At 24.4% G+C, this 19,396-nt stretch overlaps 4 protein-coding genes across 7 annotated transcripts; 2 read left to right on the top strand and 2 right to left on the bottom strand.

The window, feature by feature from the left end:
• Window positions 1–760: 760 nt before the first annotated feature.
• On the top strand, window positions 761–3,926 carry LOC551365 (lymphokine-activated killer T-cell-originated protein kinase). 2 transcript variants are annotated; one of them, XM_623762.6, is made up of 6 exons: window positions 761–959; window positions 1,028–1,264; window positions 1,348–1,641; window positions 1,721–1,939; window positions 2,024–2,177; window positions 3,485–3,508. In XM_623762.6, the coding sequence occupies exons 1-6, from the start codon at window positions 836–838 to the stop codon at window positions 3,501–3,503; spliced, it is 1,047 nt and encodes a 348-aa protein (XP_623765.3). In that variant the 5' UTR covers window positions 761–835; the 3' UTR covers window positions 3,504–3,508. The 2 variants fall into 2 exon arrangements, with proteins under 2 accessions (XP_623765.3, XP_006560959.1); XM_006560896.3 differs by lacking the exon at window positions 2,024–2,177 and having other exon boundaries at window positions 3,485–3,926.
• On the bottom strand, window positions 2,373–9,171 carry LOC726584 (syntaxin-1A). The gene is made up of 9 exons (XM_006560894.3): window positions 8,716–9,171; window positions 8,393–8,488; window positions 8,192–8,285; window positions 8,058–8,132; window positions 3,115–3,312; window positions 2,958–3,031; window positions 2,748–2,885; window positions 2,507–2,617; window positions 2,373–2,444 (listed from the first exon to the last, which is right to left on the bottom strand). The coding sequence occupies exons 1-9, from the start codon at window positions 8,746–8,748 to the stop codon at window positions 2,373–2,375; spliced, it is 891 nt and encodes a 296-aa protein (XP_006560957.3). The 5' UTR covers window positions 8,749–9,171.
• Window positions 3,831–8,073, top strand: LOC100578339 (condensin-2 complex subunit D3). Of its 3 annotated transcripts, none has more exons than XM_026439453.1 (3): window positions 3,926–4,117; window positions 4,539–7,466; window positions 7,530–8,052. In XM_026439453.1, exons 2-3 carry the CDS (start codon window positions 4,549–4,551, stop codon window positions 7,975–7,977), a joined length of 3,366 nt encoding a protein of 1,121 aa, XP_026295238.1. In that variant the 5' UTR covers window positions 3,926–4,117; window positions 4,539–4,548; the 3' UTR covers window positions 7,978–8,052. The 3 variants fall into 3 exon arrangements, with proteins under 3 accessions (XP_003249782.1, XP_026295238.1, XP_026295239.1); XM_026439454.1 differs by lacking the exon at window positions 3,926–4,117 and adding an exon at window positions 4,393–4,417 and having other exon boundaries at window positions 7,530–8,073; XM_003249734.4 differs by having other exon boundaries at window positions 3,831–7,466.
• Window positions 9,172–10,357: 1,186 nt separating the features above from the next.
• LOC726529 (ankyrin repeat domain-containing protein 29) lies at window positions 10,358–19,031 on the bottom strand. Its single transcript, XM_026439627.1, has 8 exons — window positions 18,703–19,031; window positions 17,285–17,395; window positions 16,377–16,475; window positions 11,551–11,649; window positions 11,374–11,472; window positions 11,064–11,261; window positions 10,882–10,977; window positions 10,358–10,618 (listed from the first exon to the last, which is right to left on the bottom strand). Exons 1-8 carry the CDS (start codon window positions 18,712–18,714, stop codon window positions 10,421–10,423), a joined length of 912 nt encoding a protein of 303 aa, XP_026295412.1. The 5' UTR covers window positions 18,715–19,031; the 3' UTR covers window positions 10,358–10,420.
• Between the last annotated feature and the right edge of the window lie 365 nt (window positions 19,032–19,396).

The following is a 19,396-nucleotide window of genomic DNA, read 5'->3' as shown; positions in this document are numbered from 1 at the left end:
TTATATTTATTCTTTCCATATAGAAATAATTTTAATTAAATATCAATCCAATGCTGAAATGACACTCTATACTTTCTTTCTTGTGATTTAATAAAATTAATTATGTTATTTAAAATCAATTAATATATCAATAATAATATGATTTATGTATGGCATATATATATCAAACTATTATCGAAACATGTATAATGCGTGTACACGACAAAACAAGAAAGGATTTAATTTTATTATTTTACTATAATTTTTAATAAATAATGACATAAACAAGTAATGAATAGTATAATGAACTTTCTATTTTTTTTTGTTGGATGTATTCCATAATAATTTCATTAAATCGCAAGGAAATAGACAAACATAAAAAATATAACTCAATATTTGGTTATTTTTATATATTGCTTTTTAGAAAAATGCATAATAATTTATAATATATAATAATATATATTATTTCTAATTATATTTTTTGTTATTTTTTTGTAACTATATCTAATTATATATTTAAAATAGATAAATATTTGTTACCTTTTTTTAAAATGTTTCTTTCATGGTTACCAATAACAATAATTTAACATATAAATATGAAATATTATAAATCTTGAATTACTGCTTTTTTAAATAATTCGTAAATATTAAAAATAGTATAAAAAATATTAAGAAAGAATTCAATTATGAAAAATAGCTTGATGTATCATTATTTTTCTTTCTATCTTAATATTTTAACATATATATAAAGTTGGTATTATTTAAACGTCAATATCGAGAAAATTTAAAACTCAACGGACAAATTAGAAAAAACGAATTTTGTTGAATTTAAATAATTTTCTTATATGTTAATAATATGGCTGAATTTAAAACACCAATAATAAAAAAGTGTAGGAGTAGAGTAGAAGATAATCCAGAATTGCAAACACCTATTAAAATACCAGCCTCACCGTTTTTACAACAAATAGGTTATGGATGTGGTAAAGAAATATAAATATTTAAAGTTATTGTTATTGAGCATTAATATTGTTTTAATATATGTTAATAGGAGTTACTGTATTTAGTTTGGAACGATCACCAAAAGTCGGTTTTATTCGTTCACCATGGGCAATAAAAAAACGTAATTCCAAAATTGTAAAAGATAAAAAATATAATGAACGTATTCAATTTGAAGCGGAAATACTTCGTAAATTAAATCATCCAAATATTATTGGTTTTCGAGCTTTTAGTAAACTTCCAAATGGTGAACCATGTTTGGCAATGGAAAAATTAGATGCTTCTTTAGGTAAGAAAAATATCTAGTTATTAATAATTATAATAAATTGCATAAAAAATTTATCAATTCTTATGCTAATATAATTTTATTAGGTGACAGAATAGAACAAAAACTTGATATTGATGATGATCCATTTCCTGCTAATGATATTTTGAAAATAATGTATGAGATTGCAAAAGGATTAGAATATTTGCATCATGTTGCTTATATTTTGCATGGTGATATAAAAAGTTATAATGTATTAATCTCTTCAGATTATAAAATAGTTAAACTATGTGATTTTGGAGTATCTTTACCACTCACAGAGACTTTAGAAGTAGATACTTCAAATGGAAATTTCAACTATGTAGGAACTGAATGTTGGAGTGCTCCAGAAATAATATTTGGTTGATTAATATCTTATATCTATTATAATATTATTACATAAAGTTTATAATATAATTAATTACAATTTTGATATTTTAGAAGATGGTCCTGTTACAAATAAAGCAGACATTTGGGCATGTGGTCTTGTAGTTTGGGAAATGATAGCTTTGTCAGCACCTCACATAGAATCCTCAGAAATGGATGATTCTTATCTAGATGATTCAATGTTAGAAATGAAAATGAATATAACAAATGAATATGACACCAATATGGATGACAGCAATAGTTTTCTTAATAAAATAGTCAATACGAAATATGGTAAGTGTTTGAATAATAATGTTCAATAAAATGAAGTAATTTTTAAAAATTACTACATCAGATATAATACCTTAATAATCACAGGTACTCGTCCTTCATTACCTGCTATTAATCTAGGAAAAGAATATGAAAAAGTACTTGAAGTATTTTTTGCATGCACTACTTCAGATTATAAAGTTAGGCCTAGTGCAAAAGGTCTTGTTAATTACTTTGAAAATTATGTATTTAATAGTAAAAAGTAATACATTTTTATTTTTAATATTTTTTTATATAAGAAGTTTTATAATGTTTAATTTGACATGATAAAAATTAATTATATACAATTATATATAATTTTTTTTTCTAAGTTTCTATTATTTAAATAATAAATATCTTAAATATTATAGAATAAATTTTTTATTCTCTTTTTAAAATTAAAGTTTTATTTCTTTTTCTATAAAAGGATGATGATTATCAAGAAAATGATTATTATTATACTAATTATTATACCAAGTTTAATTTTTCTCTAAAAAAAGATAATTATTTATTAAATGATACAATATTATTGATACAAATATTGCTATATACCTTTCTATATCTTTGATTCTTTTTTTCTGCTTTTTTAAGATCAATACGACCAGAATCAATATTATCTGCTGTTTTTCCAGCAAAATATTCCACATTGTTTATTTGTTCTCCCTATAAATAAAATAAAAATTATTATATACTATATTTAAAATTTGTTTTTATATTATAGTTTATAATATTTTTTATAGTTATATAATATTTTTTATAGTTTTATAGTTATATATTTTTTTTTTATACTTACTTGTTTTTCAATAAGAAATGCCATTTCTGTAAACATATCTCTAACTTCTGCAAGAGATTTTTCTATTTTTATTATTTCATTATGTCTATTTTGAATATCAGATAATTGTTGCTTTGCAAGTTTACTATCTTCTAAAATCTATTTATACAAAATTTATATTTATTTTAATCTTAAAAAAATTAATATTATAAAGAGATTTTTGATTCTTACATTATCAACAAATATATTATTTTCTTGAACATCAAGTAGCTTTTCCAATTCTTCACTTGTAATGTGTTTTCTAACTAAAAAAATGAATAAAAATAATATGAAAGTATTTAAATAAAAATATATATATATATTTTTCAATTTTAAAAAAAAAACATACTTAACAATTTTTGTTGATGTAAAAGTAAACGGCATTTTTCATTATATCTCAACATTGAATTGTTATATTCTTCCATAATTTGAGAAAATAATTTTAACATTGTTGTATATTGTAATGCTTTAATTCGTATATGTATTGGTCCTTCTCTTGCACTAGTTATAGTTAAATCATCAATGGGGACAACTTCTTTACTCATTTCTATAAAATAGAAATATTTGAACAATTTATAAAAATCAAAACAAAATAAAACTAAATATATACTGTTGATTAATTTTTATCATAATTAGTTAATTTTTATATATTATATTCATTTTAATTTTTTATAATTTACATTTTGTACATCATATGACATAAAAAATGATTTTTTCAGTAAAAAAATCCGAAGATAATGGCCTAAAAAAAAACATCATAATATTCTCAAGTATATAATATCAATATCAATAGATTTTTATAACATTAGAGTTTGATATTTTTGTTTGAAAGGGTAATATTTTACGTTGCATTTCTCAATGAATGCAATTGGTCAGTCAGTTTCCCGCTTTCGAATGGACGCCAAAATCTCTTATACAATTTTTTACAGCTCTTACGAGATGTTTTATGATAAACTTTCAATAAAGTTTTTTGTTGGTTTATACCGTAATAAAACATTAAAATCGTTATCGATACGTATTCAAAAAATGATAACCTGAGGCTATAATTTTTCTTTATCAAGTGATAAGTTAAGGTTATGTTTTTATTTGTAAGCTAATGAAATGTGATAATAATTGTAGTTTCGTTTAAAAATAACTTAAACTTAATACAATTGTTACCATGGAATCTTTAAAAATATTCGATAATTTTAAATTTAGTGACTTAAATGAAGACTGGATTCAATCTGTGTGGAATGGAGAATTTATGATTTACAATGAACCACCTGATGAGTACCTCATGTTTTTAGAGAGTGAAGACATGAGATTACTTTTACATGAATCTTGTACTGTAATACAAACTTGGCTAGAAGAAGGTAAAAATCAGAATAATTCTGAAAATTATTATTCTGAAATATCATGGAATACATTAATTACTATGAATATAAATGTGCATGCTTTATTAGCTGTATTGGGTTATATAATAAAAACTGGTCAAAACAAAGAAACCAATGAAGAAATAAGACAATCATGTCTATATGCAACTAATTTATATTTTGTGCTTCTAACCATTCCTGGTAGTAGTGCATTTAATATATTTCATTCTAATTTGTATCAACAAGCTATAGAGACACTTAAAATGGGTTCTGAACAATTACAACCTTCTATTAAGAAACGTAATAAAAGAATATATATAAATGATTTAAATATTACTGATGAATTAGTAAATGAAATCGATATTCTTTCACCTCATGAAAAAGAAATTCTTATAAAAAATTTAAATATTATTATTTGCAGCTTTATTGTAATGATAAAATCATTTTGGTTTAAAGATCATGTGCAATCATTAGATATTACTATTCATGGATTAGTTGAAATTACAAAGATAGAAGATGATTGCACAGTCATCCAATGTTTTAATAAACAAATAGGTACTTTGGATGTTTCATTGCCACAAAATGGTTATATGGCATTAAAAGAATTATGTAATAATAAGCATGGACCTATTGAAATAACTATAACATTTATAGCAAAGTATATATTACCACGTTTACTATGTAGTCATATGGATGCACAAATAAAATTTATTACAAATATACGTGAACATACCATAAATTTTTTAAAAAATTTATTACATGAATTTGAAAAAGAAGCTAAGACTGCAATTCTAACATTAATACAACATATGATGCTAACATGTCCAGATCGATTTGAAGCTAGGCAAAGACAAGCTAATGTGTTAGTAAAACTTTTTAGAATATGTAAACAAAATACTGCATTAGAAGCCTTTAAGGATTTAATACTATTATCACATCACTCAAAAATACCTTTCAGATTATTTGCCCAAGAAATAATTGGGAAATTGTTACTTGAATCTTTTTTAATGAATTGCAATATAATTCATAGTTTAAAAATCAAAATAAGAAGAATATTCTTTGCAATTATATTGAATAGATGTATGGATTGTTCATGTATGGTAAGAGGAAAAGCTATGGCAATAATTGCTGAATTTACAGAATCTGATAATGAAATAGATAAAGAAATATTTCAAACTATATTTAAAAAATCTAATATAAATAAACAATTACTTTCATTTCATGACATAAAAGATTCTCTATTTAAGGACATTGATTTATTACCAAGTTCAAATATCTTAATAATTATGTTGATAGAAAGATTAGAAGATGAAAGAGCAATGGTACGACGAAGCTCATTGCAAATCTTGAGAAATTTAATTTTAATGTTTCCATCTTTGATACATGAAGTTTTATCTGTAATAAGTCTTAGATGTAGAGATCCAGTGTTAATAGTACGACGATTTGCTGTACAAGTTTTATCTCAACTTTTACAAGAATTTCCAAATAATTCTCAACTTTTAAATGAATGGGTACGAACTGTTATGCCACAAATATTTGACATTGAAATTAAGGTACAAGAAAAAGTGCTAGAATATTTACAAAGTCTGTTATTAAATAAAATACAAAATACTTCTATTGATGACACAGCCAATAATTTGCCATGGAAAATTTTAAATACAATAATTAAAATGAAAATGAGAAAACATTTATCAAAAGCTTGCAATCTATGGATTAAGAATGGTGTTATTACCAATTCTATGATAAACAATATACAATCTCATATTGGAACAAATAATAATGTAGAAGCTTGGGTCTTCTTAGTTGCATTGGCTGAAAATACCAATTTACCAAATATGAACAAATATTTTTCAAATTATCAAGAAATTTTTGCAGAAAATAATTTTTGCACAAGTTTAATTCTACAAGCTTTAAGATATTCTTGGAAATCATTAAACTATGAAATTTTAAAACACCTTCATATTTATTTATATGAATGCTTACAACAATTTAAAATTAATTTTGGATTAATTAGCATTTGTTTAGATATTATACATAATATAATTCATTATTTAAATCCTGATAAAAATAATAATTTGCTAGAAACAAATATGTTAAACCTCATAAAACTTTCAGAAATAGAAATTGCAAAAATTTTTGAAAGTGAAGATCAAGCTATTGAGGCAGCACCTAATTATTTAAAAGCTATGTTTACATTAGGACATGCAGCAATTTTATGTAGCTGCAAAATTTCACCATTAACATTACGAATTTTGCAAGGAATATTATTAGAATGGGATATATTACCAGAAATAATAAAAAAAATAGAACAATTGCAAGCTTCAGCAGTTATTATTCTAGGACAACAATCAATGAGAGATCGTGAAATCGCAAAAGAAGTAGTCCCAATATTTGGTAAATTAATGAGACAAGAAATAAATTTAAATTCGCTCGTCCAAATTCCTGTAAGAATAAATGCTGCAAAAGCTTTAGCTGATATTTGTATTAGATTCACTGCTTTAGTTGAACCATATTTACCAGATATGTGTGTAAGTATGAAGGATTCAAATCCACAAGTGCGTGAAGCTATCATGGTGATATTTATTCAATTACTTTTGGAAGATTATATAAAAGTTAAGGGTCCTTTTTTTTTTCATATATTAACAATGTTATCAGATTCTGATGAAATGATACGTGAATTAACCATTTTTCTTATAGAAGAACGTCTTTTAACAAAAAATAAATCTTTAATATCACAACAATTTTTACAGAGTATATATCATTATAATAATTATCAATCTCAGCATAAAGTTTATCATCTTAAACTCTGTGAAAAAGAAAAAAAAGTTTTAACACTTCCTGGAAGAAAGAATGAAAAAAAACGAAAGGCAATTTATGATTTTATGTTGGATCATTTAGATCCTCCTGGAAAGATAAGATTACTTGTAAAAGTAACTAGTCAAATACTTGGTGGGACTTGTGTCGATTTAATTGACATTAAAAAAGAAGAAGGAGCGTGTGTTTTAAAAGATGCATTATATATAATAAGCAATAATCATTTACGTCCATCATCATTTAACAAACAAAATGATGATGATCAAGGTGAAAGTGAAGAATATACAGTCCAAACAATTACTTCAACTTCTAATGCAATTAGCATTATTATTGAAGGAATAAAAAAACATGGCTTAGAAGTTCTATTACCTATCTTAATAAAACTTAGAATGAAATTGTCTATTCTAAAATCACCATTAGAAAATGATGTAAAAAAAATTTTAATTAAAACATATTCTGAATATAACAAAGATCAACTAGCAAACATATTAAGTGAATATCCTAAACTGGAAAAAGAAGTGGAACAATTTAAAAAGTATGTACAAGTTTGTTTAGTAATGTATATATTATTATTATTCATTAAATAAATATATTTCAGACAAATAGAAGATATTAGATTTGATGATGACAATTTTACTGAAGAAGAGATCTCTCCATCAGAAATGAATAATCAGAATGCATCTAACAAAAATTTAAATTTAATAAGAAGTAATTTATATCCTAAAGTTGTATTGCAACGTCTTTCACTTTCTGAATTGTTAAATTCTAGAAGTACATCGGTAAATTCTTTTTCACCAATTAGTATTTCAAATGGTTATAATTCTCCAATATGTTCAAATCCAATTTTATATTCACCTTCTCAACCTGGTCCTAGTACAAGCACACCCAAATCATTTAAACATTCTGATTTTGATATAGATAATCATGCTTCAAAAGTTAGAAGACTTTCTAGTTTTTTTCAAAATGAAAATATATTAACTAATATTGATCATAAAATGAGAAAAAGAAATATTTTTCAAATTCAAGATGATAGTGAGTCTGATTAGAATACGTAAAACAAGTTATTTTTGTTTTTTATTTTTATTTATGATGCAGTATATAGAAATATAAGAAAGAATATACCTACCTCTTAATTTTTGTTGAATACGAAATGACGTTTGTGAAATAGTATACATTCGATTTTCCAATTCTTTTTGTATATCTAAAATATATAAATTATTAATTATCAGATAAGCACAACATTTGGTATTTCAATCTTACCTTTATTAGTATATGATAAAACATTATTATGTAAATTCCTTACAATAGCAGTATTTTCAGCAATAAGTTGAATTAAATCTCGAATTCCTTCAACCTATATTAACATTATTTTATATCTATTGCTAATATAAAAGTCTGTGATATTTAGATGATGACTTAAATATTCATATACATACATTAAATATTCATGTACATACATACTTTATCTAATACTTCCTTCAATTTTTTATTTTGGTAAATTTGGATATGTACATCTTGTAAAAATCCTTTACCAAATGTAGTGCTATTATTTTGATACTAAAAAAATAAGAAAGGGAAAAAACATTACATTATATATCATTTTTCAAACAGAAAAGTAATAATATTATTCAAATTTCATATGAAAAATAAAATTATTTTTAAATATTTACTATAATAGGTTTTATTATTGATATAATATTTCATGTGTATTTTATTTACTGTAATGACATGATATAAGTGATAATTTGAATTTATTGAATAATGAATAATGATTAAATACTAACAGCACGTAATTCCGGCATTCGATCACGAACCATGATAGTTATTGCTTGAAAATCAGCGTATAACTGATAATTTCGTGAACCAATATATAAAATTTATTTTCTGTTATCTATCTTATCAGTAGAGATAATTGATAAAATTCATTATAACGTTGACATTATTATTTATAATCGATTATAATTTATAATATCGCGTATAATTTATAAAAATAGTTAAAAATATTTGTATATTGTCTTATTCTTTAAATGATTTGACTCACTTCACAGTTGTACTAATACTTGAAAGATATTTTGCATTTGAAATGAAATAGGAAATAAGCACTTAACATCTGGATACAAGGACAGCTTTGAAATGAATTGCAAACCTTTGACTTGTTCTTTCATACATTTTTTTTTATATTTGTAACAATAATAATAATGATTTTATAACATTCTTTTTAAAATAAAACTATTTTATTTTCTTTTTTCCAATTTTTTTCGATATAAAAAATATTTTTGTTTAAATTTAAAAAAAAATTATTTCATTTAATAATATAACAAACCGGTTATTACTGGTCAATAGAATTTATTACCTAAAAATATATTGCAAATAAATATTTTATATTTAATTATGATTTGATAATAATAAAACAAATAAAATATAGACAAAGTTGAAATTCTGTGATACTAAATAAATAAAAAAAATTTAATATTTGATATATAATATCGTATTAGCATATTATAGAATAAAGTTAATAGTCATGGCAAATTTTATATGTTATTATATAATTTCTATATTACATTCTTTCTGTTTAATTTTTCAATAAATTGTTATAAATAAATATAATACTTTGGGAAAACAATAAATGTATTTATTATATTATGAAGTAACATTAAACAGCAATTATAAATATATTTCATTATATTATTTATTCGTAAATAAAATATTTTAATATCACCATAGAGAACAAAATATATTTCTTTCTTTTTCCTGTGCGTATCGCATTAACACTAATATAATATATAAATAAATCAACAAAAAGAAATAGATTTAGTACTAAAAAATTATTAAATTTTACTCTTTTTCAAAACAAATCAATCAGTCTTAACTGTCAATTAGAACAAAATAATTATATAATTTGAAGGTACATTTATATTACATTTATATAACGAGTTCAATATTAACAAGATATATATTTCTAATATATCTAATGCAAAATCAACTCTGTTGATGTTGTCTCTGAGATGTATACCGTTTACATTAAAAGATGTTTTTAAAAGATGTTTCGACATTGTAATATATTTACATAACAGAAGAATACGTTAAAATATATTTCATTTAAATTTAGATAGGATATGCTTTATACATATCTAAATATGCATTAAAAATAACAGTTTTAAAAAAATGACGGAGTTTTAAACCACAATCCTGTGATTTTAGTATAAATCAATATCTCATTTTAGTCTTATTCATCGCTATGCGATATATGATAAAAATTCATTTATTATTTGTTAATACTTAATTATTTCATATATAAACTGTTTCTAAAGTATACAAATTAATATATATATATATATATATATATATATATATATATATATATATATATTTATTTATTTATTTATCTATTTTTTTTTTTAGAAATACTGATTTCTTTCACTGATCTACATTTTTTTCTTTTTACTTTTTCATTTTAATTTTTATTAGAATAGATAAACATGGATTTTGCTAAGATGTTCCTGTGCGCGTTCTAATTTTATCTTTTAAATAATTGGCCACTTGTGTTTGTGAATGTCTAATAGCTAATTGAAGAGGCGTGATACCTTCTTGATTTACGAGTAAAGGATCTGCTCCTGCACCTACTAGTTGTCTTGTAACAGTCATTTGTCCCGTTAATGCTGCCGCATGCAATGCACTTTCACCATTCTAGAAAAAATTTTTGTATAATTTTAAATGAAAATTATGGAAAAAGAAAATATTTCAAATATTATTATATACATATTGAATATAAAATTGATTTATTACATTTTAAAATATAAATATATTTTTTAAATTTGTTTGTAAACGATTTAAATAATATTTAAATAATTCCTTAACATTATTAACAATAATTTTATTGATTTTAAGTAGTTATTGTATTATTTTTATATTTTTTTTAGAATTTAAAGTTTTAATTTAAGAGAACTTACTGGAAGAATACCAAGAGATGGACGGTACTTGAGTAGCTCACCTACAACAGCGGCATGGCCCTTATGAGCCGCCTTAAATAGTGGAGTCGCGCCATCCTATAAAAAAAAAACACTCAGACTAACTATTCTTTTGAAAAGTTCGATTCTAACTTCCTCTCTTTGTACGATTATTCTCGACTTACATGTCTGGTGGCATCGACCTTCGCACCAGCTTTCAAAAGCCTCCTCACGACATGATCGTGTCCCATTTGCGCTCCTATCCATAAAGGCGTGGCACCATCGGTTCTTGCTGCATCCGTTTTTGCTCCGTGCTCCAAAAGAACTTCTAAGATACGCACGTGACCATTTTGAGCAGCAATAAATAACGCCGTGGCACCATCCTATAAGTTTTAATTAACTTTTAATCTAATATTTTTTAATCACATGTTAAGAGTAATTTTTCTAAATTATTAAGCGACTATAACATTTATCATAAAATTTGAATTATCTCACCTTCATGTAAGCATTCGGATTGGCGCCTCTTTCAATCAAACCTTCTACAACATCTAGGTGACCGCACTGGCACGCGACGAAAAGTGGGGTACCGCCATCCTGCAATTGCAACCAGAAATTGTCGATCGTTTCAATTTCACCTGGTTACATGATACTTTTTATTTTATTCCAACTTACTATGCTACAAGAATCGACGATAGCACCTTGTTCCAATAGAAGACTGGCAATATCCATATAACCACCTTGAGCGGCGAAAAATAATGCCGTAGTACCTGTCTAAAAAATAAAAAATAAAGTGTAAAAAATTTTAATGAACCAAGAAAATTGTACGAAGTTCCAGAAAATTTTTTAGATTTTATGACACGGAAAAAAAACGAATGATTATCTCCTAAGAAATTATTATATTATTTTTACAAATATATATATAATAGAAAAGAATATAAAATAAACTTATAAATACTTTTGTCTGTGTTTCATATTAATTAAAAATAATCGGCTACAGAAATCATAAAAAAAGAAAATATAAAATATAAATTTAGCTTCTTTCTTAAGAGGAAGTGATATTGTTTTTAATTCTTAAAATATTTAAAATAATTCAATTAAAAAGAGAATGATAATTTCTCAGAAAGTATATCGATATCAATTATTAAAAAACAAAGAGAAAGCAAAAGATAGAAAATATAAAAGAAGCAATAAAACAATTTGTTTCGAAAATAATAGAATTATATACATTTGACATGATTATTAATATATTGAAAAATTTAAATTAACATTTTACTATAAAATATAAGAAAGAAAAAGCATAAAAAAGAAAAATTTAAAATAATTATTTTAAATATTGAATATTAAATATTGTCGAATAAATTAATAGTCATTCATCTATTTAAATGTCACATTCTTCTTAAATTCTATAATCATTTATTTGAATGTTTTATGAATTTAATTATAATTCTAATGTCATTTATATTTCAATCTGTATAAAATTCAAATTGAATTACAATTATCGAAGAAAATTTATTCTATAACATCTTGCAGATAATTGACAGTAAGAACGACATCCTGTCGCCTTTGTGGCGACATAGTACCTATTATAATATGTCAGAGATATCCTTTTGTGTCTGTGAAGAATCAATACTTTATATGTAGTTTACTTAATGTCTTGAGAAAGAATTGATGTATTATCATTTGAACTCTTTCCTCATTATAATAGAATATTTCGATTATTGTGATGTAAAATTCCAACATCGTAATAGTTTACAATGAGTGAAGTATAAATGGTATGAATACATCAATTATAAATGTAAAATATTATCGATAGAATATTATAGTTCTAACATTATGATTCTAATTGTACAAGTTCAATAAGTTCTAGACAATTGATTGATTTAAGTATAAATAACATTCAATATTAGTCTTTTCAATGTTAAATTTTATTGAAACCTATAATGAATCAGGTTCCAAGTTAATTGAATAAAAAGAGAGCGATTTCGAATTGAATATCTATCCATCGGTAAAGGAGAGAAAGTACTGGTGTGTTTCGAATATTCACGAAAGGAACAACGTATGTCCAGGCCAATGCAAGTCAAACCTGTTCAAGTATCAACTATATATGTACTTTCACTGATATTTGTTTCAAAGTATTAATGAATAGTTTAAAAAAAAACTATTCCAATTCATTTAAATCGAGTTATGCTTTTTTAATAGAATGAGTATTTTATTCATTATCGATGAGAAATTACTAGTGTTCTCTGGTGCATATATATATATGTATGTTTCGTGGAGTTCCGATGTTTCTTCAACCATATCAAGCTGGGAGATACAATACCTATCCATTACAAACCGCAGAAATTCTATAATGACGATCAACCTGTCTATCTAGTCACAATAATAGATTCCATCGTGATCGAATATATTTTTTTTCATTCACCTTACATCGTCTTCAAAATCATACGGTATAAAAGACTGTTTATACGTTATATAATAATCTATTAATAAATATTTAAAAAACTGAAAAAACAATTTTAATTGCGATTAATTATACACAAATTAATTTTAAAAAATTCTGAATATATAATTCGATGAATCGAGAATCAATGATTTGCAAGAAATCAAACAGGACAAAAAGTTATTTTCAGTTCCCTCTTTTCTTAGTTTAATTAATTTGTTGGATCGTGGACAAACGTGGTAATTAGAGACAAATGGTGCATGGTACCTGTAGTGTTGCACTCTGGTCCCCACTAAATGATCGTATCAATTAATGCTTACCGTTCAAAACGGAGAGGATGCTCGGATGGATGACGACCATCGTCGATTTATAATGAACTTGTTACTTCCTGTGAGCAATCTGCTTTCCAGCATACGCTATTTTAACGTTTTATGCAATATAACACGCTTTCGTGTGCTACGAGAATTGTTTATTTGAAATTCTTATGAAACTTCTTAAAGTAAAATTTGGAAAATTTGTATCAGATCAATACTATGAAATCCTGGAATTGTTTTTTTTGCAAAGTAAAACATATTGTTCTCTTATTAATATTTTATTTCTATCGTAATTATATATGTAAATAAATACCTGGAATTGAACATTTTCCATTTTTTTTTTTTATAAAAATTTGCCAGTTTCTTGAAACGTAATATACCATTTTAATGTTACTATTTATGATTCAAGCATGACATTTAAAGTAATACAAATAAGATAAGATTTCGATAAGTCAAATATTAGATAGAAGGTTTTTACTTTCGAAAAATGTTCTTAAACTGAAACTTAAATTAAGAAAAAGATATTTAAAAACTGCAAATGAAGTATATAATATATACTTATGAATAAATCAAATTAAATTATCATTTAAAAATAAAAATATACGCAGAAGATTTAATGAAGAATTAATGAATACTTGTTATTTGAATAATAAAGACAGTATTGGTAATTATGAAAAGATTTGTTTCAATCGGTCGAAAGTCTGTTTCTTGAACGAGGCCAAATTTAAGGGATTAGTGTGTCACGAACGCCCACGCACGATTTTCAAGCTGATACCAGCAATTTGTGCAGAAACCGCGTTTAGACGGTTTGCGCTCCACGTGAGTTCTACGTGGCCGGTTCCATATTATAGCAGATATCGCTATTAAAATGCATTAGAAACACGCGAACCTGCGTATACCGCGATTCAACCTAACATGCTTCGCTTCAGCAACCTTGAATATGCTTACCGACAAATATACATATTTAAAACGTTATAAACACATATTTTATATACAGGTATTTTATGCGCCAACTAGAGTATTTAAGAGGCGAAATATTCAACCTCGTCGTATTCAGGTCGCGCTTTTTAGAAACTATAAAATAAGTATCTAATTGGCCGACGTTAATGAATTCGCGTTTAGGCTTTCGATGCAAATAGAAATTTTCTCGTTCTTTCGATTCACTTTTGCTGATTCTTACTGTATTATTTTAATTTCTTAGATCCACATTGTTAATTGTTTATTACGAGAAAAAAAATCACTTGATTTATACGAAAATTGTATTTCATATGATTGTTATCCATTTATCATCCCATTTTTGGAGTACTATTCCTTTTTAAAATCCGCATCAGCATGATTAAGAAGAATACTTTTCACGAATCATGGTATTTAATTAAAAAATAATATTATTTTTTAACATAGAAAACAAAATCACGGTATTTGTTGAATTTGAAAGAAGGATACGTTCTCTAATCTCTTAATATGAATTAGAAACTCGCCTATCGACCACATAATCGACTTATTATTAAAGAAACAAGCAAAACAGTTCGTGATTAATTGCATCTTTCTCGCATTTATTATTCTATCATTATATTCTACTTTTCTTTTATTTCTCTCTCTTTTTTCAATAATTAGAATTGATTAAGAATTCATTTAGATCGTGAATAAAGCGATAATAGTTTTAAATATAACTTTTAATGAAGTTCAAATTGCTATCAGTAAAAATAATTTTGAAAATCGAGTTGTGATGATTAATGCATAGTTCTTAATACATATTTAGTTTCTACAATATCATTTTTTTCAAATATTCAGAAAAAACTTTTTTCATTTTTTCTTATTTTGATATTGTTAAATCTTTATTTATTCATCAATATTCTATACCTAAAAAAAAAAAAATAATGAATGTAATTTAAATATTAATATATTAAAAGAGAAAATAAATAAAAATATCACATAAAGATCGCTCGTCTAAAACTATCTTTAATGAATCACGTATCAGATTTTTTAATTGAAAGCTAAGCAGATATTTTATAACCGAAAATCGCAACATGGTCCCGTATTTTATCGAATTTGCATACAATACAGAGATTCTTGATGGTACCTGAGAGTATACGTGAACTCAGCGATAAATCGTTACGAGCCATTTAAAAAAAGCCACTCGACTGCTTCCTGGTGCCTCACGTTACATGTATAGAAGCGACAAGCTTTTTATGTCGCACAGACTTTTCGAACCCTATGAATAGATCAAAAATTATGCTTTCTATTTTGGAAAACTTAGCAAAAGAACTGTAGGCATCATTTTTTCTTCGTAAATTTCTAACGTAAGTTCATAATCAACAAGAACATAAAGATTCATTATCGGATACAAATAGAGCACGACATCATCAGTACAATATAGATCATCAAGTTAAAAATAGAAATATTATCAAAGAATAATCGAATATTATCAAAGATATCTTTACCTTAATTGAGTTTATTCAATTATCATTATAAAACTGTTTATATGATAAATGTGATGGTATATTTGTTAAAAAACATAATCATCCTTTGGAATATTTCAACGAAACAATGTCGTATATTTCCTTAAAATCATAAGAAAATTATAATATTATATTAAAAAAAATATAGAACAAAAGACTAACTTTTAGCTATCATAAAAAGTATTTCCCTTCAATGGATAACGGGGTTGCCAGGACACGCACGTTCAACGGATTTCATTCATTCTTAGTTCATTCATGGGCCAGCTACGTGTACTCAGGACTTACCAGCCGTCTGGCATTAGGATCCGCCCCTTGTTGTAGCAATTCGGTGACCGCTTCGATATGACCTCCAGCAGCGGCTAATATTAAAGGCGTCGTGCCATCCTAAAAATGGATAAAATGATCAATGATTTGCCAGTAAAGATGATAATAAATCAACGAAAAATATTTTTTTAGATTTCTGTCAAATTTTTTATTAAAAAGTTTGAACAAATTTTATTTAATTGATTCTAAAATTGATTGGCATGTGATTATGTATTATTTCAATATGATCTCAATAATGAGAATCCCCCTGAATTACTTTCTAATTGATTTAAACGAATCTTGTGATTCGACTCACACAAATCAATAAACAAACACAAACAATATCATCAAACAGACAATTAAGATAAATTTATCGTATAATTACTTATGTCTGACATTTGATACAGTTTCTACTTTCTATTATATTCCTGTATTATCGAATCACGTATCATTAATTGATAATTTACTATAATAACGATGATTGTTGTTCTTCAATTGATATAACGACCGATTAAACAGTCCAGACTTTAATGATATGTTTAATTTAACTGATCGTTTGCAAATTAGTAAAAAAAAAAAAAAAAAAAAAACGATAGCACGACTCACCATGACATTTAAAAGAAGGTTAATGTAAACTATATCTATTTTGACTACATTCCAAATTCTATAAAATGAAGATAAATTTGATCGTGTGCCAAAGTAGAACGAATATCTATACATGATCTAGTAAATTAGATGAGAAATAATGTTACTATTTACTCTTTCAATGACATGTGGTGATTTGCATATTGAACGATTGACCCAACGACAAATAGTCGCCTGATAATAGTAACTGATTTCTTATTTGTCTAGTTTATCGTATGATCGAACGAATAATTTTTTCAATTTACCTTATCTTTGCAATCTACATGAACACGACCAGAATCTAAAAGAACTCGAAGACGCTTTGCATCTCCACGTGCCGCTGCCAGATGTAATTCCACATCCCAAGGTGATTCTTTCTATATAATAAAGAAAGGAAAATAAATAAAAAATTTATATAGAAAAATTTAAAATTAAAGCAATTCATGAAATATTGATTTGTTATCCTAATTTCTTTGGTAATTTATTTTTTTTCCTAATAATTTTTACAGACCCCCAAAATATAATGATATCGATATATATCGATACTTACATATATGTATATATCGATCTTCAATAATACAATCGATTAAATAATCATAATCAAGAGAGGTAAATGAACTATGAATTTATTCGACTGTAACTGAAATCGCATTATACGAAACTATGCAGTCTTTCACAATTTCTCTGCTTTTCTTGTGAAACTTACAAACTTTTTAAAATTTTTATAATATATAAATCTTTAAAATATTGTTTTAATCAAATTTTAATATAATAAATTGAGATTAAATAATTATTATACATATATTTGTCGTATACATAATGAAATCACGAAATGTGTAAATTCATAATTAAAATATAAATCGATATTTTAATAAATATAGTAATAGATATATAACTTACGTTTAAATAATTATGCGATGTATATATCATGAAAACTTATCAGAATATAATATTATGTTTTCTTTAAATAATTTATATTTTTTCGTGTTAAGTATATCGATACATTTTTTACGATCTCAATCCATTACTATAGTTATAAATATTTAAAATTATTTATTCATTTATATGTAATATTAAAATAAATTGAAAGATAAAGGCGATAATAGTTGTAATCATGCATATAATCAACAAAACAATGTAATTTATTGCACTGTCAAGAAATGACATCAGTTCTCCGTAAATTTATTCTGATCTCATCTAGTTTTATGTTTCTAAATGTATACATATTACATAAAAGAATATGATCAAAGTTATTTTCTGTCTTTTACTATATGTATATTTTAATAATAAATGAATATATAAATAATCATAAAAAAAATTATAAGAAAGAAATTATATTTTTTTACAAATATATTTATATATTTTTTTATTGTTTTTATGAGAATATATATTTTATTATATTTTAAGCATAAATTTTAAATATAAAATTCGAAATTCAATATTAAATTAAAATTAAGTTTAAATTATAATTAAAATTATTTATTTATTTATTTATTTTTTGAAATAAAACAAAAATTTATTATATAAATTATTAACAAAATTAATATTTTAAAAATTAAGTTAAAATTCGTTAAAAACGTTCTTTATTTACATTTTAAAATACAATATTTCATTCAAAACATATCCAAATTAAATGTATATGTTATATTGTATAATGGAATTTTAATGAAAAAAAAAAACTTACCTTCATAGACATATCGATGAGCACGTGTAACAAGAACGTGCGATTAATGTTTTATTGTTTTTAACAAAAAAACGAATAAGTGCACTTAACATTAATATTGTAATTGCATCGTAATGCATCAAGTATACTTTCGATTACATATTATATATTAACTTTACTTCTAATATACATGTAATAAATAAAACATGTTTTAACATTGGACACACTTTCGTATCACAGTTTATTTAAACGCGTAAGAGAACATTAACACACTTCTCATGTTTACGAAGGCACATCATAAGAGCATCATGATTTACCGGATGACTTCAAGTCACCGAATGTCCGATGGAACTGTTTGACAGTAATATAGGCAGGGAATGTTTCTTTTAATATCCGCTTGGTGGTGTTACCTGTCATAAAATTGTAACGGACACTATACTGTCACAGTGTATATATATATATATATATGTATTTATAGAGTTTTATAAATTTATATATTATATATTATAATATATATAAATACAATATGATGAAGAAAATTTTGAAATATAATTAAAGATATGTAATAATAAAAAATAAATTTTATTATAAAAACACAGGTTATTATTGAATTTATAATATATTATTAATAATTTTATATTTTTTCTTATTTCTTTTTGTAAAATTATTTAATTTCGTAGAAAAAATTTTTAATTTAATTTGGCGCGCGTTGGTA

Source organism: Apis mellifera, linkage group LG3 (genome assembly GCF_003254395.2).
Source record: "Apis mellifera strain DH4 linkage group LG3, Amel_HAv3.1, whole genome shotgun sequence".
Lineage (NCBI taxonomy): Eukaryota > Metazoa > Arthropoda > Insecta > Hymenoptera > Apidae > Apis > Apis mellifera.
The sequence above is the reverse complement of the archived record's forward strand: the minus strand, read 5'-3'. Positions and strand labels throughout refer to the sequence as shown.